The sequence below is a fragment of the Carassius auratus genome, chromosome 10 (assembly GCF_003368295.1).
Source record: "Carassius auratus strain Wakin chromosome 10, ASM336829v1, whole genome shotgun sequence".
NCBI lineage: Eukaryota > Metazoa > Chordata > Actinopteri > Cypriniformes > Cyprinidae > Carassius > Carassius auratus.
Window position 1 is genome coordinate 19,681,927 of NC_039252.1, and position 14,727 is coordinate 19,696,653.

The window sequence follows — 14,727 nt, forward strand, 5'->3', positions numbered from 1 at the left end:
GCCTCTGTTTTTGTATATACAGTGGTATCCAGAAGTCTGGACCAGTGTTAATTTTGACACGAAATTTTAATTTAGTTTTAGTCTTAGTCTTTTGACTATAATTCTTTTTCGTTTTAGTCAAGTTTTAGTCATCTGATTTGTTTTAATTTTAGTCTTATATTAGTCGACTAAAATTGCTTGGTATTTTAGTCGACTAAAATTGCTTGGTATTTTAGTCGACTAAAATTGCTTGGTATTTTAGTCGACTAAAATTGCTTGGTATTTTACTCGACTAAAATAAGACTAAAATCAATAACAGATTTACTAGACAATTTTTTACAGCTGGTATAGGAAACAAACTTAACCAAAATATATAAAACACAAATTCAACTTAATTTCAACACAACTGTGTCTTTATTTCGATTCAAAAGCTTTTATGCAGCAACAAACACTGTCATGATAATGTAAACAATAACTAGCTGCCAATTGACCATCAATAAAATTAAAAATAAGTTAGGTCCAGGACCTTAAAGCTTACAGCTGAGCTGAATAATAAGTGCATACATTTAAAGAAAATATTTAATAAGTTGGCAGCTAGGTGGATAAAAAAAGTAACAAGATTTTATAAGGTATTCATTTGTCTAGCAATATTGTATGTTTTAAATACCACAATATTGCTAGATTTGTATGTATAATGATAGGATGTGAACATTCATGTTTCACATGACTAATATAGAAATATTTGTGATATTGTCAACAAGTAGAACATTATAAAATATACTAAACATTAGTATTAATCAAATGTATTTATCATGATATTACGTATTAGTATTGTGCTCGCATCTAATTTGAAGAAGGGGCTATTTTACAGTACTTTTCAGTTCGTAATATTTAATGCTACAACATCTACGCACTGCAGTCTTCCAATTTTGCTTAGCTCAATAAACAAAAGAACATCGTTGTGAAATTACATTTGAGAAAATGTCCAGGTGGCTCGCTGTAAATGTCTTTTCAAATTGGTTGTGTTCTTGCCACGAATGATCGCTCCGCATGCTTTACAGTTGTTTTGTTTTGTTCGTCGTCAAACGTGAAGTGAGCTGTGGACATGTTGTCACTCTTTTAGACATCACCTCTTCGAATGCCGTCTTCCCGGGAGCTCATAAAAACTGAAAACCCTCGCTTCACATCTCAATAAGTCAGGCTCTGATTGGTTGTCTTCTCTCATGCGCTCTCGCCTGTTCCGTTTTGCCGGTTCTTTTGCTCATTCCTCGCATCTCTCCCGTCTGCTGATTTGATTTTCGTCACAGTCTATTTTCGTCTGGTCCTTTATTCGTTGACGATAATGTCAGTCAATTTAGTCATAGTTTTAGTCTCCATCAGTGCCTTCTATTTTAGTTTTCGTTTCGTTTTCGTCCGCAAAAATATATTTGTGACGAAAATATTTAGTCAACGAAATTAACACTGGCTGGACAAAGTCCTAAATATTCTTTATATGACGGCAGCACTGAAGCTGACTTCATTGAACCGTGATGATCATGTTCTCAGCATGATTTCAATGTCACAAATATATATATATATATATATATATATATATATATATATATATATATATATGCAGGGGCGGATCTACCTGGATCACCCCAGTTGGCAGCAAAGAATTAAAGGTTATGGCCAATTTGAAAATTTACAAGCGCGAATCTTTCGTCGTGATCCCGCTCCGAACTCCCGAACTGATTCAAATGATTCGTGATCCCGCTCCGAACTCCCGAACTGATTAAAATGATTTGCGATCCCCAAACTAAACTCAAATGATTCGCGAACCCGCTTTGAACTCCCGAACTGACTCAAATGATTCGCGAACCCGCTTTGAACTCCCGAACTGACTCAAATGATTCGCGAACCCGCTACGAACTCTCGAATTGATTCAAATGATCCGCGAACCCGCTTTGAACTCCCGAACTGATTCAAATGATTTGCGATCAGGCGGCAAGGAAGTCGACCGGAAGTTGAAGTCAGCCGGGTGCCACCATCTTGTAACAGAACTTCACTTGCGTTAGCCGTAGACAGTAGGCGTTAGCATTCCCATTGACTCACATTCATTTTGGCGTCACTGACAGCGAATAACTTTACATCTGAGGCGTTTAAAGACTTTTTCCGTTTTTCCATTATTTATTTCTAAAGATACACGACAATGTATAAAGGACTCCATTACCTTCTTTTACATTATCGCCCCGTAGAAACAGTTTTTGTAAAAATAGGCTAACGATTGCTTCATAACCACTCAACTCTCTGTCGCATTACCGTACAGACAGGAGAAGCTCGCAGGCAATTAACTTAATATGGCGCACTGGCGTTACATTTTAAAATACTATACAAAATAATTAATCTAGGATTCTGCCATATGTTGCCACCCCTCAAAAATGCCTGCCCCCTTCTCGCCACCCCATCAATATTTTTCTAGATCCGCCCCTGTATATATATATATATATATATATATATATATATATATATATATATGGTTGGAGCTACATTGTTTGGCGGAAGAATACGGTTTATATTAATATCATTGCACTTTATTTTATCTGTTATAAATTTTCGGATTCACAGGGCTTACTGCTATTATAGGTTATTCCATATATTTAGCAAGGTTTCACAAAATAAAACAAAGCAAAAAAAAATAATAATAATGATATTAATAAAAACATTATTCTTCCGCCAAACAATGTAGTTCCTCAGAAACGGTTGTGGTTGTTTCTCAATGGCTCTGGTTTGTGGAGTAATTTACAAAAGCTTCGAATGCGGCTCAACCAATCCGAATCTAGGAACGGAACTATTGTTTTTGTAAATTCACTGTAAATCTCGGCTTTTGGGGGCTTATTGATTTATTTAAACACACACAGAGTGACGGAGTGGATTGCGCGGTAAACCGGATGACGTCAGAGACGCGAGCACGGCCTGTCGAGCAGCACAGCCAGTTTCCACACGGACAGTTTTAGAAGACGCGCACACAAGGTTTGTTTTCGTGCTTTTAAGATGTTATGTCAGATTATTCAACATATAGATATAAAAACCGGAATGCTTAGTGTTCATGAATTCAAAGCATATGAGTTCGAGTCATTAAATTAAAATTGTACAGCAAGCGATTTCTTCGTGATTGCTTCCATTGGATTTTAAATGACTGGATAAAGTCAGCTACGTTAACCTTGGTTTGGTAACGAATATAAAAGCAGAATCCTAAAACCCAGGGAATCGTCTAGACTAATAGATTAATATATTTTGTTACAATTTGCGTTTTTTTTTAATTAAATCTATACAATCACATAGTAAAACTAACTGCAACTAACGTACAATTAAAAAGCGGAACGTCCCAAACAATTTAAAACAATTTTATAACATGATTTTACTCCACAACATCAGTCGAGTTTTTGAAACAACTTCATTTTGTGAGCTGATGTGATGTTTTTGTCCCAGAACGAGACAGATAATACATTCTATATGGTAATAAAGGCTATGTCGATTTTACATTGGATTACAAATATACTTTATTATTCTTATCAATTCTATGATTTTATAAATAGACTGAAGAATCATGGTGGGAGAATATGATGTCTTATTTAAAAAAGAAAATATTTATAAATATGAAAAATAATACTTCTTTCTAAAGATATTTTTGAACTGTATTTGCTCAAGAATGTTTTGAGTTTTTGAATCAAGTTTGTTCAATACTCTGAGCATGAATGTTAACTTTTATTTTTATAAAATGCATGAATTATGCATATATTATTCTAAATGTATTATATATTTTTTTATGTAAAAAAAATGTCCAACAAAATGCAAAATAATACACATTATTTAAATTTATGTACGTCTTTTTTGAGTTTACCATTTCTTTAAGAACTGGATTCTACATGAACAAAAATCATATACATCAAATATATTTATTTATTTAATTTATTTTTATCTACCTATTTCTATAGGAACTGGATTTCACATGCATGATTTAAAATCATATACAATATATATATTATTTTTCTTATAGTGTTTTTTGTGTTTTGACAAACTTTGTTTTGCATGCAAAAAATGTAAAAGTTCCTGAAAAACGTTAACTAATATATATATAGTTAACATTTTCCAGTAATTTATTAGTAACTTAAATAGTTTAGGAAACATTTTGCATGTGTTAATTGCATAAATTATTGTACATAAATAAAATTATTTGTAATCTACAAACCTTTAAATAGAAGTATTATAATTTTTTTAAATTGCATAAATCATTTAAAATTGTTAACTAGAAATTTTTAAATGTCGTAATTTTTTTTAGTAATTCGATATTGCATGAATTATGTAATCTATGAATTGTAACCATAACTCTCCACCCTCAGATGATGAGTGAGTGGAGTCCTGTGGCGACGGTTTATGACCCTCTCAAAGCGGGCAGCATCGATGGCACAGATGTGGAGCCCCACGACAAAGCCGTCTGGAGGGCCATGATGGCCCGCTACAAGCCTAACAAGGGTGTGACTGGTGACCCTCACCTGACACTGTTCGTGGCGCGCCTGAATCCACAGACGTCTGAGGACAAGCTCCAGGAAGTCTTCTCCAAGTTTGGAGACATCCGCAGGGTCCGTCTGGTCCGGGACATCGTGACAGGTTTCTCCAAGTGTTATGCCTTCATCGAGTACAAGGAGGAGCGTTCGGTGAAGAGAGCCTGGAGAGACGCTAACAAGCTGGTGGTGGACCAATACGAGCTCTTTGTGGACTTTGAACAAGAGCGGACGCTCCAAGGCTGGATTCCAAGGCGACTTGGAGGAGGCCAAGGGGGCAAAAAGGAATCGGGTCAGCTGAGGTTCGGAGGCAGGGATAGACCTTTCCGAAAGCCCATCAATCTGACATCCATGATGCCCCAGAACAGATCAGCGGATAGATGGGATGCCTCAAGTGCGAGGGAGGAAAGACAAAGAGACCAAGAACAAGATCGGGAACACGGACGATGGCGGGAGAGGAAAAGCGACTGGGATCGAGGGAATGATAGAGGTTACTACAAAGAGAAAAGAGACTTGAAACACCACCGGGACCGAAGCCGAGAGAGAGACTCCAACAGAAAGGAAGACAGAAGACACAGAGATTCTTACAAAGATCGAGAATGAAGCTTTGCATACAAGACTTTCTTGTCTTATTCTAGAATTTTTTTTTTTTTACACTGATGTGAATTTAGTTTGAAATAAAAGTTTATCTAAACAATAAAGCTTGAAGTGGATAAGATCATTTTTCAGCAAGGATGCATTCAATAAATCAAAAGTGATGGTATCGACATTTCAGATTAATGCTGTTCTCATAAAATTTCTATTCACCAAAGAAACCTGAAAAAATGGTTTCCACAAAAAAAACACTTTTAACATTGATAATCAGAAATGTTTCTTGAGCAAAAAAAACAGGATATTAGAATGATTTGAGTAATTACGCTGAAAATAGAACTTTGATCACAGGAATGAATTACATTTCAAAATATATTCAAATTTTAAATGGTAAAATTTCACAATATAACACTTTTTTTCTGTATTTTCGAATACATTTTTATCTTACAAATAACGTTTCAATGTCTCAAGCGGTTTAAAATGAAGAGCAGAAGTTTCTTACAGTACATGGTATAAAATAGTTTAATACACGATGAGATGAGTTATGCATAATCCTTCATAATGATACATTTGATCCAGTTCTCGTTGCTGGATAACATTCTCAGTTGAGTGGGGTACTAGCTGTTCAACAAATGATTTAAGGCCCACAGGCATGTGTTTTTCTAGCTTACAAAGCTGCCTTTATCAACACACTTTAACACAGCCACACATTTCCATGCTTTCACTCACACCTTCTATTATTGCCAGTGGAAGCACCATTCAAGCAATGCAAAACTGCTGGTGAAGGACATTTGTCCATGTGATAGATACTTCAGTTGCCAATGGTAAACTATGGATTATTAATATTGTTCTGCTTTAATGTGCTGCAGACACACTTGATGATGCACGTAAAGCTTTGTTTCATGATTACAGGGTTTAAGGACTTAAATTCAGAACCTGTGACATGCTGTCAGTTACCACCGAAAATGCGTCCGACTTGCCACTCAGTTTATAAACATTTTTTTTTTTTTTACAAATCATGTGATAACGTATGTACAATAGAAGTATATGGGGCAATACAATTCTGAGAAATATTAAAATACACACAGTTTTGATATGTAAATACAATAACGTTTTTTACATTTTAGGGTCAGCAAGATTTTTTTTTAAAAGGATTCAATTAATCAAAAAAGACAATCAAGTCATTTATAATGCTTCTATTTCAAATAAATGCTGTTCTTTTGAAGTTTCAACCCATCAAATATACTGAAAAATAAATTGATCACTTTTTACACAAAAATTTTAATATTTTTGAACAGCATATAATGATTTCTGAAGGAGCATGTGACACTGAAGCCTGAATTGATGATACTGAAAAGTCAGCTTTGATCACGCAGAAAAAAAATTACATTTTATAATGTTCAAATAGAAAACACTTGTACTAATATTTCACAATATTACTGTTTTTAAATTACATTAAATGGTAAAGTATAATCTTCCTACAAAACACAATTCACTGCACTGCAAAAACATGAGAGTTAATAAAAGGGTTTTTTGAGAGGCACATTTCTCAGATCTTAATGTTTTGCTACATACACCTCCATATCAAGTACATTACTAGAAATATGTTTGCTGTTACAAACTGAGGGACAAGTAAAAAAATTTTTTTTTCTGTGATAACACAGCATGTCATAAAGGATGTCAATAGAAAGAATACTTGATATTCCTTTAAATTCTGTGTGCCAAAAGAATCAGGCTACTGTGCAATTTCAAAAAAAGTTTTAAACATAATTCAACATATAATGCCACCATCCTTTTCAGAAAATCTCTGGCCTGGGCGTAGCAACCGAAAATTTAAATCTCACATTTGTTCTTCAGCCATGTGCATATATTCAATCATAATTCAATTTGAATTAAAAATAGATATGTATCTTATCTACTGAAGGCATCTTCTCAGAATAATGTCTGAGGTCTATTCGTCCGAGTCATCTACTTAAAGTTGTCGTTTGCAATAGCAATAAAATGTCTAACTATCTAACAAAACAGGCACATAAAACTCCCTCACAGTATCTTTGGGTGAAGGTGAGGGCCACAATCTATCAGTAAGTCTAAACGGCCTGTCCCCCATGTTCCCTTTGTGAGCTCTTGTCTCATCGGCGAGCGGAGGTTGTGCTGTGAAAGTGACTCTGAAAGGGAGGGTCACATGGTGCAGGTTAGCGGTTAGTGGAGCGTTGTGTTCGTTACATGTGCTGTAGTGCCTCCTGGGCCTGTTCTGTGTCCACATCATCTTTCCCCGCCCAGGAGCCGAAGCCATCACCTAACTGCGGCATCCTCCTCTGAGAGCCTCGGGTTTTGTCGCGGGAAAAGAAGCTAAACCTGTGAATGTAAGACAGGGCATAAGCAAGACTGCTTTGCATTTTCATGCATGAATGTGTTTGTAAATTATGTTTATTCAACTACATTGTTCCCTATGTCACTTTTTAGCGCTCAGGAACATTTTAAGTGTTATTTTCTATTGATAATAATGCACAGTTTATTGCTACACTACACTGACTGCACAAAGAAATAACATATCACACCAAAATAAAAAAAATATTTTTTTTTTGCATTGTTTCCCTTTTTTTTTTATAAAAATATTTTTTTTTTGTAATATACAATTCAAATTTGTATTAATTCTAATATAAAATAAAATATAAATAAAATAATTTCAACACTGTACCTTAATTTTTTTTTGAAAGCAAACATTTCATATATATATATATATATATATATATATTATATATATATATGCATTTTTTTCCCCCATTTTGCAGTTAGTTTGAATTGCTTCAATTACCGTTTATTCTCATAAAAATGTCAAAAGACATACATATATACATTATACACACACACGCGTTTACAATTACTTTGTACTTTTATTGCCAGTTTAATGAAGAATGCAAAAAAAAACTATAATTAAAATACATATATTGCAATGTATATATAAATGCATTATATATGTATTTATATGTAGTATTATGTATAAATACATTTTTCCCCTTTATTACTTTTTTATTTTGGCATGAAATAGGAGCTACATATTTCAAACTACTGTACCATAACCTCATCCCTACAGTCTCATTATTGTCTGTCCAGGTCTAAAGTTACAAAAAGCATCCCACAAATGTTCGCAGTGTATCTGTGCTCTTGCATGACACATTTCAGCTCATACAAGCAGTGATAACCAAGCGTTTATTCTCCCTACGCCTCTATGAAGCACTCTTTAGTCGCTAGTACATAGAAACAATGTTACGTAGTTGTTACTGCGTAGCCTGAGTGTTAGAGGAGTGAGCGGGAACTTGATTCTGACTGGCTGATTTTAACGATCCTCTTAGTGATTGGTCGCACAGATAGCCCCACAATCAGCCAATCAGAATGTGCTCTTTTACAGTCAGTGACTCTAATGGGGGTGGGGGGGGTGAGATGAGGGGGCCATGCAGCTCCATCACATGCAGGGAGGATAAAGTGTTAAAACAGCAAAGAACACAAAGGTGAACCACCAAAAGGTCGTACAAGGGAAATAAGTCGTCTGATTGGCTGTAAAGTGGGGTCATCTGAAATCAACCCAGCCGCCACCATCGGCATAATGGCTGTGAAGATCCTGTTACAAAGAGGCACAGATATGAAGAGTTGAGCAAAGAGAAGATACACCCAGAACCACCTGTAGTATCAGACTGCTTCACTGCTTGGTCTTGCATTTCAGATGCATGTGGCATTATTAATGATGATCATGCCTTAAGATTTTAGTAAAACACGGGTACATGGATGCCAACATGTGTCATAACATGTCATAAAACTCTAAAGCTACAAAGCTGTAGTTTAGTCAATATGTAACTGTTTTTCATTGGTCTTGTGTTTCTTTAGCTTGTGTTTTCTTAAGCTCAAAATTCCCAGGGAAATGCATGCTCTGATAAAATGCATACTTGGACTGCAATGCAAGTTGCTTTGAATAAATGCACACCTAAACATTCAGAATTCATAAATACATTAAAACATTTTTGGGTAACATATTTGCACTCTTGATGCAAAGGGGTCAAATTGTGAATCAGGGCCAGATTTACTAACAGACAACGCATATGGCTTTAAACACAGACATGTAGGGAAAAATAAGAGCTGAAAAGGCGTGAACAGTCATTTTTGCAGCTGACCTGCTTTTGAGCATATGCATTTGGAGGAGTATTCCTTTCAGGCACTAAATTTATGGGAGGAGAGTATTTAAATAAATCATGCAACATGATTTACTAAGGTTTGTGCTAGTCAATTTACTGCTGTTTGTGCCTTTATTTACTACCCAAAAAAGCATTTCTTATTGGTTTTGCACCTGTATTGTAAGTAATTACACACACCTTACTATCACTGGCTCTGTTTGTCTGCACTGCTCTTGGTAACTTGCATTGTGGAAATGATCTGACTGCATTTGTGTTCTTTATTTTGTGCATTGTCAGTTAATCACCCACAGAACTTTCCACTCCCATCGGTGCTTTTATGGAATTGTGATCTCATGCTTATTTGCACAGTTTAGAAAATCTGGCCCTAAATGTTTGTAATATAAGTGTGTGTGTACATGATTGGCTCTTGTAGCAGTACGCACAGTCGTTTTATCCCCGACTCGGGCTGAAAGTTGGAGCGTGAACTTGGCCGGAGGGTAGGAGACGGGTCTGGGAGCGGCGGGCCTGATTCCTCTTCCTGTTCGTCACTGCAAACGTGATCAAAAAATAAGTCAGCAGTTCAAATTTCAGATTTTTCTCACAATTGCGATTTCATATGACAATGTAGATTTTTTTTTCTCTCCACGTTGTAGGTTTACATCTCACTAACAAGTCTGTCTTTTTTCTCTGAATTCTGAGTTTACATTTCAGAAATCTGTTTTTTGTTTCTGCCATAAAATAAAAGTAAAAAAGGCAATTGGGACTCATAATTATTCTTCTCGCAATTGCAAGTGTACAACTCACAACTGGGATATTTTTATAAATTTTCGGGAAATTCTGAGTTTAAATTCAGTTTCTTTAGTTTCTGCCATGGAATAAAAAGTAAAAAGACTTTAAAAAGAGACTTTTTATCTCAATTCTGAATTTTTCTTGTGATTTTGAATGTATATCTCCCAATTCTTTTTTCTGGCGATTGTGAATTTGTGTCACACTATTCTCAAATTTTTCTCAGAAAATTGCATATACCTTTTCTATATTTTTATGCCGTGCAAAAACAAGCTTTCATAGATACAGTGTTATTAAAAAGTATAACAGTAATATATTTCATGAATGCATACATTTCATATACTTATTAAACTATTATTTTGTACATTTTTAAGAGATATGACTAACTGGCTTAACGTTAAGTATTAAGATGGTTGACCTTTTGTAATATGCGATTTCCTCTTGCAGCATGAAGACTTTAGCTTTCAGCTCATTGCGCTCATGCAGGACGTCTCGCAGCTCTTGCAGGGTAAACCGCGGGCGGTTCGGGTCATTTGGATCTAGAGAGGACATGTCGTCATCACACATCGCCTCCTGGTGGATGACAGGAACACTTACAGTCATTCACACTAGCTTTTACACTGAGAAACTGGCGCACAAACAGTTTCATTATCAGAGCATCCACAAAACAACACAAAAATCACCTAGGGTCAGCTGCATAAACTATCATAAATCGGTCTTATTTGTATTGATTATCCTTAGGCAACTACTTCTTTAGACAGTCTTAACATGGTGGCTAAGTTTATGCAACTAGCCTATGATTTCACTGCTGTTAATGTACAACAGTATATGATTGGTGCTTTATTTATCCATCATCATATGATTATGATCTTTGAGTTAACATTTGATTCAGTCACATGGTTTGCATTCAGCACAAACACTTGCACACACGCAGGCTGCTTTAACAATGAAAGACTTTAACCGGTCGACACTCTTCCCAATGAGAGTGTACCTGTGTAAAGGACTGAAGTCATTAGTGCACAGAACCAGTCGCACACTCTGCAGGGTTGTTGTTGCCCTAGCGTGACTCGTGCAAACAGATGCAGATACGAGTCAGGTGTTAGTTTCCACTCCATGCTATCCTTAGAAGCTACCCCTGCAGGGTTACCAATAAAAACGCAGCCTCCTCATCGTCCTTCTCCTCCTCATCATCTGTCAGGGCTCCTGGGGGCCCGGTGTGGGGGATGAAATGGAGGGGAACTTCCTCTGTCTCCAGGCCCCCAGCGAGGAGCTCAGAAGCTAAATCCTGACCCCAGGTCGGGGCTGCTTTAGACGACTGTGGTCACAGACATGTGGATTGCAAATTGCAACCAACATTTTATCGGGAGAATTTGCTTTAGTGAACAGTTTAAAAAAAAATGGACAGATCAAAATAGCACAACATCTGAGTAATAAAAACACAATCAGCTACAGTTTTGTTCTTTTCAAATTTCCTTGCAAAAAAAAAAAAAAAAACGCTATTTTTTTTTTCCATGCATCTCTCACATTAGAGATTCAAAAAAAGATTAAAGCTATAACTTTTTTTCTGTTAATATGATTCATCTAAAAAATTTTATTTTATTACACTTTTCTATTACAAAGATACACTATCGTTCAAAAGTTTGAGGATGGTATTTTTTTGAAAGACATCTCACCATGGCTGAATTTATTTCATTAAAAAATACAATGAACACAGTAATACTGTAAAATATTATTGCAAATCAAAAATAATTTTTATAAAATATTATTTATTCCTGTGATGCAAAGCTGAAATTTCAGCATCATTCCTCCAGTCTTCATTGTCACACGATCCTTCAGAAATCATTCTAATATGCTGATTTTCTGCTCAATAAACATTTCTTATTATTATCAAATCAATGTTGAAACCATCTGTGCTGCTTCATATTTTTGTGAAAACTGATTTTTTTTTTATATTTTGATGAATATAAAGCACTTACTTGAATTAGAAATCTTGTGTAACATTATAAATGTCTTCACTGTCCGTTTTGATCAATTTAATGCATCCTTGCTGAATGTGAATAAAAGTATTAATTTCTTCTTCAAAAAAAAAAACTTTTGAAAGGTAGTGTAAATGAATACAATGCACACAAATTCCATCGCTTTTTCACTTATGATATTTCAGATAAAGGTGATAAGCTTTGATAATAATTAAATTAAATCAAACAAAGACTAATGCAAATACTTTTGAACAAATGTACCAGTCCATATGTTTTTAACTGTCATTAACTTACAAACAATCCATTTAAACATTATATGAAGTAAATGTGTGCACTGCACTGAATTTAACAATGTTAAACATATTCAATTAACCTCAAAAGTTCACAATTACATACAACTTGCATACAAAGCCATATACACATTCCACTGATTTTTATTCTCATCCTTGTTTCCTCTGTGACTCATTCTGACTCATTATGGACACCATGTGAAGATCCTGACACTTTAGATCACACTTCCTTCCTCTAAACAGATATAGAAATGACTGGATGCTGCAGTCTCAGTGCATTGGAATTAAGCAAAGATGCAATGGAAAACTTCATATTCTATTTTCTCAGAGAGTTCATGAGTTTCTAAACGTGTGAGAAACCAACACAATCAATGCAGCACTTGTCTACATTCATCTACCTGTGCAGGTGAAGGTGGTCCTACAGGCTCCTCCGTCTCAGTGCCGGTCTTGCCCTGCTCTTTAAGGCGCTCCTTCAGACGGGCCACTTCCTGTCGCAGGTTGCCCATCTCCTGCTGCCGCGCCTGCCCAGACGCCTCCAGCTCCACCTTCTGCTCGATCAGCGCTTTACCCTGGGCCTCCACCACCGTGATCTTATGCCTCAGGTCATGGTTGATCTTCATCAGCCGGTTCAACTGCTGCTGGAGCTGGAAGAAACACCATTTGTTCCACATTAAACCTTTTTCAGCATAAGTTTTAATGAAGACTTTCGAGATCTCTTCATCTTGCTTCCTTGAGATATGTCTGTGCATTGACTGCTGCTAACATTTAGATTTGCTCAAGAAGAACATGGCTCTTTACCGCTTCAATGTCCTCGTTTTTGAGCGTCAGCTCGCGGTCTTTGGCACGGATCTCGTCTCGCTGTTTATCTACAACTTCCTTCAGCTTCTTCATCACCTGCCGTTCCCTCTCGGTCATGCCTGGCATCACATAAACAAAATCCACACATGCAGCGTCATTTATTACATAGAGCAGTGCTTTTCAACCTGTGGGCCACCAATTACTATTAAAATAATAATATTTTTAATATATATAAAAATTTCTAAGTAATAACATAACAATTTCATATATAATTAAATAACAAAAAATAAATGTTAAACTGTAACTATGCTTCCATCTATTCGAGCTCGCTGATTGGTTTAAGAATAAACCGCCAATTATCTTAGATATTTTTGCTGCATATGCTACAGAACAACAGCAGTTGTTGAGTTATTTTCTGTTTATTGCCAGTTCATTCAATAAAGACAGTTAGCAATCTAGCTTCTAGTTATTAACCCAACCAAAGCGAGGTCAGTTAATTTATAATAAATAACATATTGGAAATTTTTGATGTGCTCGACACATTAGCGTGCAGGAGGTTTCAGGGTGAGGCTTTTGTTTTGCATGGGACAGGTCAATGAAATAAGGACAGACATAAGAAGTCTGACAGTCACTGTAAGCAGATAACTTCCTGACTGAGAGCCCATGTTGCTGCTCCTAAAATAGATGTGTGTCCGTGCGAGAATCTGACACACAACCACTGAACACACTTCACGTTTGTCATGACCTAGAAATTTAATGTCACATGTTTTCAAGGAATATTTTAGTTATATACAACTTAAGCTAATTACCTTAAAAAAAAATTTAATTCCTCCTCACACTAAAACAACAAAAACTTTTACAAAGTACTGCTATATATATTATATATATATATATATATATTATATATATATATATAGCATTCAAATAAAATTTTGTTTACTTATGTGTAATGTGTATATTTATTATGGACATAAATACACACATGCATGTATACATTTCAGAAAATGTTACGTGTGTACAATTAATATAGTTATATACAATATAAAATTATATGAATATACATAGAGACATGTAAATACATGTAAATATTTAAAAATAATATATATATATATAATGTATGTGTGTGTATTTATATATACATAATAAATATACACAGTATACACAAATAAATAATGTAAACAAAAACTTATTTTGGATGCGACTAATCATGATTAACCAATTGACAGCACTAATATCTGATGTCAAATTATAATTTTTTTTATCTAATACTATATAAAAAATTATCCTATTAATCCTTATATACATAATACTACTTATTTATAATTGTACTAATACTAAAGTAAATTTTACATATTACTACATTTGATATATTATATATAAATCTAAATTGATATTACATATATATAATCTTGTGTAAAATAAGTCTGCTAAGTCAAATACAGTTAATTTAATAATAATAATAATAATAATAATAATAATTAAATAATTATACATACATACATACATACATACATACATTATATATATATTATATTATATTGTACACACACACACAAGATAGTTTTGTCAATATTTAATGCGTCATATTTTTGGAAAA

The 14,727-nt window shown here is 34.9% G+C and overlaps 2 protein-coding genes across 6 annotated transcripts; one reads left to right on the forward strand and one right to left on the reverse strand.

The window, feature by feature from the left end:
• Positions 1–2,874: 2,874 nt before the first annotated feature.
• LOC113110208 (U11/U12 small nuclear ribonucleoprotein 35 kDa protein-like) lies at positions 2,875–5,239 on the forward strand. 2 transcript variants are annotated; one of them, XM_026274274.1, is made up of 2 exons: positions 2,875–2,991; positions 4,362–5,239. In XM_026274274.1, exon 2 carries the CDS (start codon positions 4,362–4,364, stop codon positions 5,124–5,126), a length of 765 nt encoding a protein of 254 aa, XP_026130059.1. In that variant the 5' UTR covers positions 2,875–2,991; the 3' UTR covers positions 5,127–5,239. The 2 variants fall into 2 exon arrangements, with proteins under 2 accessions (XP_026130059.1, XP_026130058.1); XM_026274273.1 differs by lacking the exon at positions 2,875–2,991 and adding an exon at positions 3,009–3,477.
• A 369-nt stretch (positions 5,240–5,608) lies between these two features.
• Positions 5,609–13,388, reverse strand: LOC113110206 (RILP-like protein 1). Of its 4 annotated transcripts, XM_026274270.1 has the most exons (7): positions 13,131–13,388; positions 12,731–12,976; positions 11,214–11,381; positions 10,485–10,639; positions 9,724–9,828; positions 8,646–8,733; positions 7,332–7,469 (listed from the first exon to the last, which is right to left on the reverse strand). In XM_026274270.1, the coding sequence occupies exons 1-7, from the start codon at positions 13,254–13,256 to the stop codon at positions 7,464–7,466; spliced, it is 894 nt and encodes a 297-aa protein (XP_026130055.1). In that variant the 5' UTR covers positions 13,257–13,388; the 3' UTR covers positions 7,332–7,463. The 4 variants fall into 4 exon arrangements, with proteins under 4 accessions (XP_026130054.1, XP_026130056.1, XP_026130055.1 ...); XM_026274269.1 differs by lacking the exon at positions 8,646–8,733 and having other exon boundaries at positions 5,609–7,469; XM_026274272.1 differs by lacking the exon at positions 11,214–11,381.
• Between the last annotated feature and the right edge of the window lie 1,339 nt (positions 13,389–14,727).